Source organism: Limanda limanda, chromosome 11, assembly GCF_963576545.1.
Source record: "Limanda limanda chromosome 11, fLimLim1.1, whole genome shotgun sequence".
Lineage (NCBI taxonomy): Eukaryota > Metazoa > Chordata > Actinopteri > Pleuronectiformes > Pleuronectidae > Limanda > Limanda limanda.
In genome coordinates, this window is record NC_083646.1 from 10982894 (window position 1) to 10996242 (window position 13349).

A 13349-nucleotide genomic window follows, 5' to 3' on the forward strand; every position below is an offset into this window, starting at 1 on the left:
GGGTGACTTTGGTGTCGGGTGTTACTTGTAGCTTACTGTTTACTGTCATCTGTGGTTTAAATATTATCTAGACTACTATGATGGAGGAAGTATGACAGTGAAAAGTAAAGACAGCTGAAGGTTCAGATGAGTGATACAGGAGGGCTACAGTTCAACTTAGGAGATAATAACTGCAATATATAATTATATTACAAATTCGGGAGCTATATACACACACACATCTGTAAACTATGTGAAATGTATGTTATAAAAAGCCAGAGATATTTCAGGCCCTTTTTTCAACCTGCAGGCGCCCAACTGACATACCTGCTCATTTACAGAAATATTTCCAACCAGTGATGCTGCCACAGAGAGAAGTCTATTGGATTTGAGTAATTATTCCTTAATCATTAGTAATGGCAAAGGATGAGACCATACAGCTCACTGATTCATGTAATAGTGTTATCAAGAATTTATTGGACAGTCCCAGGGTGAGTTGACAGATGAAGTTAGTTCATGATGTGATATTGCCCTGAGACATTTCCACTTCACCTGATCCTAAACAGTACATAACAATATTAACGTCACTGGTGGACACCCAGGCCTATTCCTTGACATAAGTCACCAATTTAAGGGAAAGTTTTGGTTTACAGAAAAGACCAATAATTAAATTCAGTACAACGAAACATTCAAATTTGATGAACATCATCTTTTTAATTAAATCAGTGTAATATTTATTAACGTTATCGACGCTGGAGAAGAGATTGAAAACAAACGTCAGATCTTGGACTTGCAGGGTAAAAACATGTGCGTGTTTATAGTTTAAGTTACATCAATGATGATGATAGCCGGTTGAACATATCATTACACTCCAGAGATAAAAGTGTCGGTAACAGAATGTCCTGCAGGTGACTGTCCTGATCCATCAACAGTTTGGAGAGTTTAGATCTTCCCAGGGAAAGATCCATTTTCTATCTGGTCGTCCCATTTAGCAACCTGAAGAAGACGAGAGGAAAATATCAGCCGCATGACAGGAAATCTCCAGCTACAGCAGAAGCATTGAATTATATTCACAGTGGTTTCATGTCATTACAGTCTTTCAATAATGGAGATCTGAGCATGGAAGTTTATTCTTCTCCCCAGGAACAGTATGTGTGTCACAGCTGTTGCATGTAATGTAACAGCGAGAAGTTCTCAGTGCAGCAGTGATACTTTTTGGTCTCAGTGAAGATGTGATCAGGAACACCAAGTGAAAAAACATATAAAGTGTATTTCTCTCAGAGTCCTTTAGCACAGGCAGGTTAATGTGAATCTCAAATGACCAAGACCCGACCTTGGGAGAGCAATAAGTTACACAAAAACAAGATATACAATACAATTACAAACAGTGCACTGAACAGCAAGAAGCATAAAATGGGATTGGCTATCCAGTGCCAACATTCAGTGTGTGCAGAGGAAAGTGTTAGATTCCCTGTAAGGTCACCTGTTCCACCAAATTCAATGTGGACATATTTAACACATCAACACATTTGAACATTGTGTAATAGTTACCGGAAGTCTCCCCCATACTTAAGCTTATTTTCCTAAAGCAGTTTAAAAAAGGTAATTTAACACTAGATTGGCTTTTTAAGACAGATCCATCTGAGGGAATCTTACCCAGCTCATGGGACAGAGGCTCTTGTAAACCCTCATGTACCACTGGCAGGGAGTCAGATCCTGGCCTTTGGCATCCAGGGCCTTGTTGCACCTGTGGTAGTCTGGAGGAAAACAAAAAGCATAGAACAGTAAGAATCACATGATGTTCACAGTAATAAAACAATGGTTTTATTATAACAAAGCTGCTGAGATCTAAGGACAGCAGCATAGGAACACTGAGTCCTGCCAGAAACGGAGAACCAACTCAGAACTTGTCTTATTGTCCGGATTTGTGAACTTGATTGGCAAGATCTATTCGGATAAGATCAAACCTCTATTTGGAAGTTGTCTTAAACTATCTGACCTTGTGAGGACAAAACAACCAGTAACATAATCTTTTGTTGCAGGCTGGTAAAATAAAGTACTTTAAAGAGGCATTTGTGAAAGTGTATTATTTAATACTACAAATGTGATTTAGAGATCATACGTTTCACCGGGATGACGGCTATCTTTGAAATTGAACATGTATATCAGATGTTAAAAATCGACACGATACTGACTGTTCAAATGTTAACAATGATTCCAACACAATAACTACAACCTATATATAAACAAGTTTAAAAAAATTGCACCAAATGACTTTATTATGAACATTAAAGATATTGCAGGTTTATATTTATGTTAACAAAGCCCAGTTATCATATTATATCTGATGTGTTAAAAATGTGTGGTCCTCACCCAGGTAGTTCTGGAAGCAGTTACGGGTCTGGTTGGTGTTGGGGAATCTTGCGTCAAAGGGAGCAGTCCTGTAGTTCTTAATCTTCTCTTCGATGGTGTCAGACATTTTTAAATCAGCCTTACACTCACACACGTGTAGACGAGACTGTGAAGAAAAGAACAGGGTCGATCAACGAGGAGCTGCTTAGTGAACTGTAAACCTCAAGTGTAACACAAGGCTCCACGTTAGCTGGCTAAGCTACATTCAGCGTTATAAGCATCACATTTATCACTGTTTTAACAAAACTCATTATTTCCTTGACAACGTGGGTACGTATAAATATGTGCGGACGGAATCACACTTTTAAAACAGCAATACAGCCATGTTGTTAGCTGTGATTACAAGTTAGCTATTAGCTCCAAGCTAACATGCTAACACAGCTCGCGGCCCTTTTTGGCTAACACGCTCAAAACCGCCAGACTATTCTAACATTTTGTTGGATTAAAACACAGGAGAGTTTACATGAAAGAAGAGTTACTGGTCGCCAGCACGATACGAACAGAGGTGTGGGAGTAGCAGGCAGCTAACCTTGGGTCGCTGGTAGCCGTGTCCTCTTCGGGGTTGTCCTTCTTCGCGCAAAGGATGATGGGATATCTTCTTCCTGACGTTTCATTGACCGGAAGTACGGACCGTCCGTCGTTTAACCTCTGATTTCTTATTGCTAACACAAATGATAAATGATGACGTTGAAATATATTAATGCAAAAAAATGCATAATAATATTCTAATTATGATGATGAGCAATTTGTAGGTTATTAAAATATATTGTTCTGTATTTGTTCCTTTTTAATGGAAAACACTTTTTCTCTGAGGTTCAAAGGTAGTTTCCCTCCTCAGAATCATATTGTGGGAAGTAACATGTTCACAATTAGTTTTCTCTTGAACAAAAAAAGAATGAAACAAATCATATTTATTATGACACCATATCAATAATCATGTCAATATCATTTCTATCAATAGCATCAGGCTTATAGGAAAAGTCCAATATACATCAATGTCAGAGGATGTTTCTGCTTCAGATGACTTCATTTTCTCTTTCATACTTCCACTTTCACACAAAGACAATCACGTGTAGGATTGTTCAGCCTTGGCTGAGGTATTACTTCTATTGTTATTATGTTAACTAATGTTTATTGCACTAATCTTAATTTCACTTAATCAAACATTTATTGTTAATATTTTACAACACCTCAGAGTAGACCTACATTCTGTATTTGACTTTTGAAGCTGAATTACATTATTACATAGCAGCATCTATTAGGTTTGCTGGATATATCAGTCAGTCTGTTGTTACTGGGGGATTAATCGCTCAAAAAATATAATTGATACACCTAATTTAATGTACTGGTTCTGACAATGAGCACTAACAATAATGCAGTGCAAATGTTATTTTTAACATTTGAATGGACTGTTTATTTCTCTTTCAGGGAACAGCACACCGAAAAATTTGAATTAATGGGGGAGCCTTTAAAATGAGACAAATCTATTGGTGTGTTATGACACACTTAGTCTAGCAATGGGAGAATCGAGTCACCTTACTGGGACACGGCGACAGTCCCCTTTCTCTTTCCATCGCCATTTTCCTGTTGAAGTCCAGGTCAAAGATCGCAGGTGCGTCCTCGAGTTTCCTGTCTCGCTGTGTCCACTTCCTTCATCCTCTTTCCAGCAAAACTTCTCGCTGGGCAGTTTAATGTGGGATGTCTGATGCACTGTGATTGTAAAACAGAACAAAGCACTGGATTTAAATGTTCTCGATTGATGTAATTAAACTTTATCATGATGTAAATGTGATCCCACATTTCTGTTTATCCACCCAGGCCACAAACAGATGTACAGATTGCTTTGTGGTGTTCAGTACTGTACATAATATTCCCAACATGGTCACATATGTGTGTAAATTTACCCTTCACTTGCTTTCCACCAATGTCTCCCTCTCTCGCTCTCTCCTGCTCTCTCTCTCTCTCAGCCAGGATATAGGTGTTGTCCACTGCAAAGGAAGGAAATTCTGTCACTTAGAACAATGGGCCTGTTTCTCTATCTATAGACCCAGAGAGCCTGAGAGCCAGGGAGAGCGAGGGCCGCACAACTTGTCCCGTTAGAAAGAAAAGAAAAAGGGAATCTACTCAAAAGAAATGGAGAATTAGAAACGGGCATGTGTGTGTAGATGGGTGAGACGGGTTTAGGCCTTTGAAAAATGGAATTTCATCGAGAGGAGAAGGAAACACATCAGGGTACTGGATTACTGTGAGCTGCGTATTAGCATTCAGGTAACGAAGAATAATCATAACACGCCATAGAGGGATCAGAAGTATCTGTGGGTAAGTGGAATTTATAGCATCATACCTATAAGCACTTGACTTTCCTATTTGTATCACTTTAATTTCATGGTTTATCAAATTATGTTTTGGAACAACATTCAGGATGTTCCGAAACATAATTTGATAAACCATGAAATAAGTAGGAACCATGCACTTTTCCGTGTTGGGATTTTAGGTGTGGACAAGCACGTCAGGATATGACAAGATTTTCAGTCTTAACTGAGATTAACTTTGAAAAGGTGATATTTTACTAAAAGAATACAACGATTTCCTTTAGATTCCACTTTTTAAAGGCAAAAAAACAAGTGTGGTCCTCAGGTATTGGTTGTAATAAATGTAGAAGGAACTATGAGAAAGGGACAGGCACTAACCCGTGCAGTGGGTTTTTCCCTGCCACTGCGACAGCTGGACTCAAGTCCCACTAAACATGCTTCCTGTTTGAGAACAGGGGAATACACACTTGGATTTTCAGCGGCTGATTGGGCGGGAGGTCGGGTTGATTTGTTTACTGTTTGTTCTCGTGTGGACAACCAGCTGTAGGTATCCTGTTGATATTATTGATGGTGACTTCATTCTATTGTTTTATTGTTTCGATGCTGGCATTGCTGCAACAGATTCCTGAGAGGAAGATTCAAGGAACACGACATTCACCTTATATGTTGACATACTGCAGGTGATTGAATTGAAAAAACAAATTGCTCCTTCATCTCTATGTGTCAGATGGAGGGGCCTGGCAGTCCTCGCTTAGGAAAGCTCCATTTCCCAGTGGGTCTGTGGATCAACTCGCCCAGGAAACACTTCGCCAAGCTAGGTGGTCGCTGGCCCAGCGCTATCTCTGTCAAGTCAGTCTGAAGTTCTCACATTTGTGTTCCTGTTTTCTTCTACATCTCACATACTCGGTGTCAGGTTAAGCAACCCTCATGCCAGCTATTGTTTAGGTAGAATTCGGTGCCTGATACGTATTGTTGAATGAACAGTTTATGCTCTGATGCCATCTTATCTTACTTCCACTGTCATTAGTATCCTTTCAACCTTGTAACCTTTCCCTGTTTTATTTTAGGCCTTGTTGTTTGTCAGTCATAATTCACAGCTGACTGGTCCCTTCCTCTCTCCTTCCTCTCCCCTGCATCTGTCTTCCCCCTCCTCTGTTGTTACCAGGTCGACCACCAGCTCTGACGCAGCCTCCCTCCACGAGGCCACCTCTGCCCCTTCCTCTTCCCTTTCTAACTCCACCCCCTCGCTGGCTTCCCCTGCCCCATCCCCGTCTCCCTCCCCGGCCTTCCTCAGGCCGCGGCCTGCTGGGACCCAGTCTCGCACAAAACGCCTTTCCCATCTCTTTCTGCGGGGGCGCTCCAACAGCGACCGGGACCGAGCAGTGGGGGAGAGGGAGAGAGAGCTTTGGGCACATTCGGCTGCACCGTCCTCCCACCACTACTTGCCCCCTGCTTCCTCCTCTGCCCCTGGTCTGATCAAGATTTATGGGGATGCCCTGTCCAGTGGAGCCAACTATCGCTCCCTGCTGGCCAACATCCACTCTACAGCCAAGCAACTCATAGCCCAGGTCATCACACGCTACACTGAGAGAGAGAGGGAGGAAACAGATGATGCAGGTATGACAAGGATGTTTCTTCTCATTTGGACCTCTGCTGTAATCCATTCTTTGGACCTGTCTGCTCAAGAATTTTAGAGCCAATTGAAAGTGACTTATTCTAATCATAAACAGGAGTGCTACAGAAAAATAATTACCCTTCCCCTCTTCCTCACTTCCTCCATTACCTTCTAGTTCTCCAGAAACACATCCCCGAGGACTTCCTATTGTGTGATGTCATTGGAAAGCCCATCCAGCAGCCAGATGGAGCTTTCAAATGGGAGACAGAGTGCCGGAGAAATGTTGCCCCATGGGAATGTCCCTTGTTGTTAGTGGACATGTGGCGGCCTAAGGACGGATTTGAGCGGCGCTTTGAAATCCAAAGGAGGGAAGACTATGAGAGGGAAGAGAAGGAGAGAGAAAGGGAACGGGAGAGGGAGGGAGAGAACTGCCAAGGTATGTACAAGACTCAACACACAGGTATGTGACTCTCCATGTGGTCAAACTGACCACAGCGCTGCTTGTGTGCCTGGACAACAGGTGTGCGCTGGCGGCGGAGCAGGATGTCATCAGGAGGCGGGCCGGAGGAGAGCGAGCGTGGTCACCGCGCAAGGAACTCGGAGCTCAGGAGAAGCATCAGCGACATGAACCTGAGTCTGCGGCGTCGCCAGGGCAACCATGTCAGCAATGAGCCACGTGGCTTTGGCAACCAGCCTAATAACAATGGTGCAGTGCAGGACAGGAAGAACATTGTGAGCATGATCCACCCACAACCGGGAGAGGTAAAGACCATGATGTGGTAAGGAAGCTCTGAATTAATAGAGTATAACGCCCCCCCTTCTAATCATTACCTCTTAACCTAATATTCCAGAATAGGGCGTCAAAAGTTCAATCAAAGGTTGGATGGACGAACCAGACAGTGGAGGATGAGAAAGATTACTCCAGTTCCGACCTGGAAGTGATGTCACAGAGTTTGATCCTTCCACCCACAGACCGGCCCTACTTCCTGTTGCTGCAGGGTTATGATCAGTGCAAGGTAGGACACGCCGACAGATGATATCACACACACAAATACTCAACAAACAACACCAACGCACACGTACACTATGTAAACACATGAACACAGGGGGAAACACACCAATGTGCACATATTGCAAGGTGCACCCTCTAAGTGGCCCAGCTGCAAACAGAGAGGCATGTTGTGGAGGATTTGTGAGGAGATACACGTGTGCACACGAAGTGAACATGACATCATACCTGCATGTCTGTAATCGCAGCATACCATCAGGGTTTCCATCTCTCTACGAGCCTCTCCCATTCAGCAGCCAGCACAAAACAGCCTCAGATCAACACAATGCCCCAACAACCTCTCCATCCAACGCACAAATAGCCCCTGTGTGCATCACTCCGTCTCACACAATGACCTCACACAGGTTTCCATTGTAGCAACCTGTGACACACTTCATTCCTTATCGACATCATTAACATCTGATGGAAGATTGATATAAGTCGAACCACTGCAAAGATAACAGACCTCCCTGACTTTCTGCTCCTCTCCACTGTGTGTGTTTTGTCAAGGATTTTGTTTTGTACATCATGGCGGGACATACGCATGTGTTTGGAAGAAAGCCCACAATGAGAGAGAGAGAGAAGGATAGAGAGAGGGAGAGGAAAGGGAAGAGGCCTCTGAAGGTGGACACATTCCTCTCTGCTCCTGACCTTTTGGCTAGACATTTACTAGTGAGGAGAGACTCAGCTGTTCCTGACGCGCCCACCGGACAAGGTACTAACAACGTCAGCTCAGAGGTCTCCTCAGACTTTGTGTCTGACAAAATTCCAAACCAAGCAGTTTTACTATACTTCCACATGATGTGTGAAACTGAAAATGAAGATCATTTCTAGCAGTGATTGATGTATTCGAACCTGAACTTTTCTCATTTAATTCCAGCTTTGATGCGGCCCTTCAGGGGAGGTGCAGTTACACACAACGGAGTGGCCCTTTATAGGGAGGCCATCCTAAAGCCTGGGGATGTGATTGGTCTTGGGAACCACTTCCTCTTCCTGTACCGTGACCCCCGGGTCACCCCAGCTCCGCCGCTGGCACTGACCCTGCCGTGGCAGGCGGACGCCTCCACCACCTGCTGCCCTTCAGGGCTGGTGGACAGACAGGAAGCGCTGAGGCAGTACCTGGGATCAACTGAGGCAGTGTTGAAATTCCATCCCCGTCATACAGACACCTTGTTACAGGTGAGACAAGCTGAAAATTAACTAATATAAACTCTTAATGACTTTAATGACTTGATGACATACTCCATATTTATCTCTCCCTTTCTCTTCCAGGAGGTAATCTCCAAAAACTCGTCTCCAGACTCTGGTGGCGGACCACTGGCTCCGGCTTTCCTCCTGTCAATCATGATAGATCACGCCTCTAAACACCTGGACCCGGCTCTCACGCCACAGATATTACTCAAGTCAGCCAATCTAATTAAAGAAATTGTCTGGGTAAGTTCAATGAAGCAGCTCCATATACACATCTTTAAAAGATATGTGAGGTTTCCAACCAGGAAGTGTAATGAGTCCAGTCATGGACCTTTGTTTTATGTCATGTCCGCTCGCTCTCTCTCATTTCCTGTCATCTCTCTATGGTTAGCTCTGTAATAAAGGCATAAAAAATCCAACATTTTATTATAATAAGAGTTGACAGCCCTACAGCTCTCTGAGGCTCTTTTCATTTACTACTTAGACATAGCTAAATGAGGTAAATGAGAACACAAGCATGCTATAATCCTCACATTGTTAATGTAAGCATGCTATCGTGATTAACACAATTAACACCAACGACCACAAGTATTTGGTCATACACCAAAGTTTGTCAAACTTTGACCTGATGATGGTGTTATAGTAAAGGTGTTAGTCAAATGATCACAGAGGTATAATTGAAGATGTCAAGATGCGACATTTGCCACCTAGCAAAGCCATGCCAGTTGAATGTGAGGGAAAAACCATGTATGTACTTCATTTCACAGAAGTTCAATGGTGTTGGAAATTTTTCACTATAAACCAAAAAAGTCAACCTGCTGCTGGCGCTAGAGGAAAATTCAGGAGGTGACCACAGTCAGTAGGATGGAATATCTTTACCAAGTGTCACACAGTTCATCCAATCCAATTCAGTCTGGGACCAACAGACAGACTTTAAACATCCAAAGAGTCGTGCAGTTAAAATGAGTCATTTAATGTTTGTAAATTGATAAAAACAACAAAAAGTTCAAGACTAGACAAGAACAAGTGAACCGTGAACCTTTTCTGGATAGTATTGCGTGGCAATAACCACATTTAAACAAGCTTGGCAGGAAACATCAGGTAGGCAGATTGAGATTGCCACATTCAGTCAGACAGCAAAACCAGCAGACAGACATATGTCCTTCATTGTGGCCTGCAAGGTTGTGGACATGAGCGAGGATGAGCTGATGTCACTTCCCTCCTGCTGGAAAATGTGCTGTAATTGTCCTGGCTGCAGGGCGAGACACAGCTCCCCCTGCTCCACTCCCACACTAAGCCCAAACGTCTCTCCTCTCTTCTGTCTCCAACTCTCTTTACAGGATAACATTAAGGAATTCGGGGATAAGCATCCCACGCAAAAGTAAGAGCATTTTTGTTCAACGTCATGTTTCCTCTGTTTAGAGATCTCCCGCGGAGTGATTCATGATGCATTTGGCCTTGTGCTGTTATGTCTTTGGTGAATTTTTGTGGTATGATGAAAGCATTGCAACAAAGTAATGTTGAAAAATGGCTCAAACACCGTTGAGTAATAATAACTTGAGTCTATTTTTACTCGCAGGATGGCGCTTTTCTCTTTTAAAACCATAACAAAACACAGACAGAAGAATGCTCACAATCATTTTAGAGCTAACAAAACCTTGACACGATATAAATGTTATGTCCAGTTCTACAGAGCAAGAGGGTGAGATCAGCACTCCCAATGTTCAGAAGCTCTCGTCTGACCTTCGACCCCTGATGTTCTGGATGTCAAATGCCACGGAGCTCCTTAACTTCTTCCAGGTCAGAGTGGAAACCATGGAGAAAGAGTGGGAGTTTGAAGGTGAGATTATTTGAAAAACAACAGAAATTGACTTTTTTCTCAAATAAACCACTTTGGTAATGTCAGACATAAATTAAATCTGACACAAAGTCTTAAATTGTTGTGATTATCTCCATGATGGTTTCCTTATAGCCCCTGGGGACCCAGTTTTGACAGCTGACATGGACACCTGCTCAGAAGCTCTGGCACAGCTGGATGATGTCATTATGCACACTTTCCAGCAGTGTGTGTATCACCTCACCAAGGTACAACCAGACAAAAGCCCAAATACAAACTTCACATGCTCATTATCCCTAGATACTACAACCATAAGCTTTCATCGAGAGACAGCTACATATGTAATTTACTAAGGTTTTTCCTTTGCCGTCAAACCACCTGGTATAGATCAGTGTAGGTTTGGATCATACCTATAGTCATGATAGAGGCTGATATGTTCAAACTGAAAATGCTAACATGCTGATGTACAGCATACTGCAGGTATAACGTTCACCATCTTAACATACAAGCATTTGCAAATGACCAGTTCACAAAGTACAGCTGAGGTCCAATATTTCCATCTTGACCAAAAATGTGAATCGACTGGCACTGCCAACTGCTGGCGTGGCTCAAACTTAAAAAACATCTCTCTATCCTAACTCTGTCTGTCTCTTTCCCGATCCATCATTCTTACGACATAATATTTACCATATTATTACTTTATTAACTCAAGTTTTTGTCCTTTCTGTCCACAAAGACCCTGTACTCATTGCTTCCAGCTCTCCTGGACACCAACCCATTCTCTCGTGAGAACAAGGTGAAAGAGAAGGATGGAGCTGTGGGAGCAGAGGGAGAAGAAAAGACAAAGGAGGAAGGAGAGGTGGATGACGTGTCTGCCTTACCACTGAAGGTGGCTGGGCTGGTGGAGGTGTATCGCTGTTCCCTCATGCTGTCGAGGGAGGCGTGTCTGTCCCCTCCTCTGACCTCCCAAACCTTTGGCTACCTCTTCTTCTTCACCAACACCTCCCTGCTCAACACGCTGCTGGAGAGAGGTGACAAGACACATCTTAAAGCCAAGCTATGTCCCTATGTGACATCTAAATAAGAGATAAAAGTTAATAATACCATGACAACAGCATAAACTTTATGAACCATATGGCACACAGTAGGGCGCGTAACTCCGCCAAGGTCCAACAACCAACTATCACACACACTTTTTTTTATAGAGATTCATGAATTATTTCCCTTCGAAAACTGTGAAAACGCCCAATTTTGTCCAAAGGAAACAAATAGCTGGACCTGATTGTGTATCGGATCTTGTGTATCGGAAGCCACAGCATTTTATGGCTTCTTCACTGACTCATACTGCATACTTCTACCAAGTTCCGTGGAAATCCTTTCAGCTGTTTGTGTGTTGCCTTGCACACAAACCAACCAATAAGCAAACACACAGTTGTAAAAACATAACTTCGCTGGTAACTATTAAAAGCAAATTGCTAACAAAATGCAACAGTAACAGTGACTTGTAATCTGTATTTCTGTCAAAATATTTACCTAATATAATCTGTGCAATCTGTATTTCAGTCAAACAGCAATGTTTGAGTTATTTCTTCTCTTCATACAGCCTGATGTGATAAGATGATTAAATTGTTTACTTAGATAACACAACAATCTAACGCAAATATTTTTTAATCAAAGCTTTTCTTTCAATTCATGATTTTCACAAATTTTCTTCGCTGTTTCCTCCACTTTTTAATTTTGTTTTTCCCAGACGGGCTCTTCTCCTGGTCCAGAGCGGTCCAGATCAGGACAAACTTGGACCTAGTTCTGGATTGGCTACAGGGGGCGGGATTAGGAGACATTGCCTCAGAGTTTATGAAGAAACTGTCAATCACCGTCAACTTCCTGTGTATTCCTAAGACTCGACTGATCCAGGTAATACACTTAGTGTTCAATGAGCCTCCACAGCCCTCTGATAGAAGATCAACTAACATGTGTCCCATTAACCTCTCATCTTCCAGTCGTCCTGGACCAGTCTAATGGAGGACCATGTCTTGTTAAGCCCCTCCCAGCTGCACCACCTGCTCACTCATTACAGGCTGGGGCCTACAAGAGCCCCTCCAGCGTCCTGGGCCCCTCTGCCAGGCACAGAGCTGAGTGGAGGTAGGACAAACAGTAATACTAATATATCATAAATAATAAAATCATTGAGATTTTCTGCCAAGTCAGTCGTTTGTAAACCTTTCCTCATCTTTTAGACATCTTCGAGAGCTTCCTGGACCATCCTCCTCTCATCCTGCCAAATGAGACTCCACGCCTCGACCTGTCCCAGCCAATCCCAAGCCCTGAGCTCCAAAAGGAAGTGACACGTCTCCGCACCTTCTTGTGGGGACTCGACCAGGATGAGCTCCCAGCCAATCAGAGGACTCGGCTTTGAGGAAGCCCTTATTTGTCTCATAGAAGTAGAAAGGGAAATCACCAGAAAAGGCAAACTGCAGACCACATTAAATCCTAATCTGGATATGTTCTCCTCATTTTGGTGCCCTGGCTGTTTTTTTTCATGACATTGCCATATCAGTTCATTTATTCACTTAAATATTTTCAAGTATGACACATGTATTGGCTTTGGTATGTCTTTATAGAACTTATTTTAAAGCAGGGATTACACCCTGTATCTGTTGGGCTAAGTAGTGTTATGCTGTACGTGACTGTTTGTCTTGGCTTCCATGTATGTTTTCAAAGTCCATGTTTTTAAATAAAAAGCTGGATTCTAGTCTAAAAGACCTACAGTTTCCATATAATCTCTGACCAGTCCGTTGCCCTCAGCAGGGCCCCTGGGGTTTGGCTCTCATCTCAAGCCTCAACACCAAAGAAACATTCCACAAGGTGGCGATGCAGGACTCATTCCTCTTTGACGTTAAATGATGAGTCTGCAGGTAGAACGGCTTGAGTAAGGAGGTGATCATGCAACTACAT

The 13349-nt window shown here is 42.9% G+C and overlaps 2 protein-coding genes across 2 annotated transcripts; one reads left to right on the forward strand and one right to left on the reverse strand.

Moving 5' to 3' along the window:
• Window positions 1–427: 427 nt before the first annotated feature.
• On the reverse strand, window positions 428–2985 carry LOC133013751 (cytochrome c oxidase subunit 6B1). The gene is made up of 4 exons (XM_061080793.1): window positions 2921–2985; window positions 2353–2497; window positions 1636–1736; window positions 428–975 (listed from the first exon to the last, which is right to left on the reverse strand). Exons 2-4 carry the CDS (start codon window positions 2456–2458, stop codon window positions 922–924), a joined length of 261 nt encoding a protein of 86 aa, XP_060936776.1. The 5' UTR covers window positions 2459–2497; window positions 2921–2985; the 3' UTR covers window positions 428–921.
• A 1451-nt stretch (window positions 2986–4436) lies between these two features.
• On the forward strand, window positions 4437–13156 carry rasip1 (Ras interacting protein 1). The gene is made up of 16 exons (XM_061080695.1): window positions 4437–4710; window positions 5431–5552; window positions 5869–6320; window positions 6494–6754; window positions 6839–7080; window positions 7170–7334; window positions 7877–8081; window positions 8247–8545; window positions 8639–8800; window positions 9898–9938; window positions 10243–10397; window positions 10530–10642; window positions 11131–11425; window positions 12145–12308; window positions 12395–12536; window positions 12632–13156. The coding sequence occupies exons 2-16, from the start codon at window positions 5431–5433 to the stop codon at window positions 12808–12810; spliced, it is 2997 nt and encodes a 998-aa protein (XP_060936678.1). The 5' UTR covers window positions 4437–4710; the 3' UTR covers window positions 12811–13156.
• The last annotated feature ends 193 nt before the right edge of the window (window positions 13157–13349 follow it).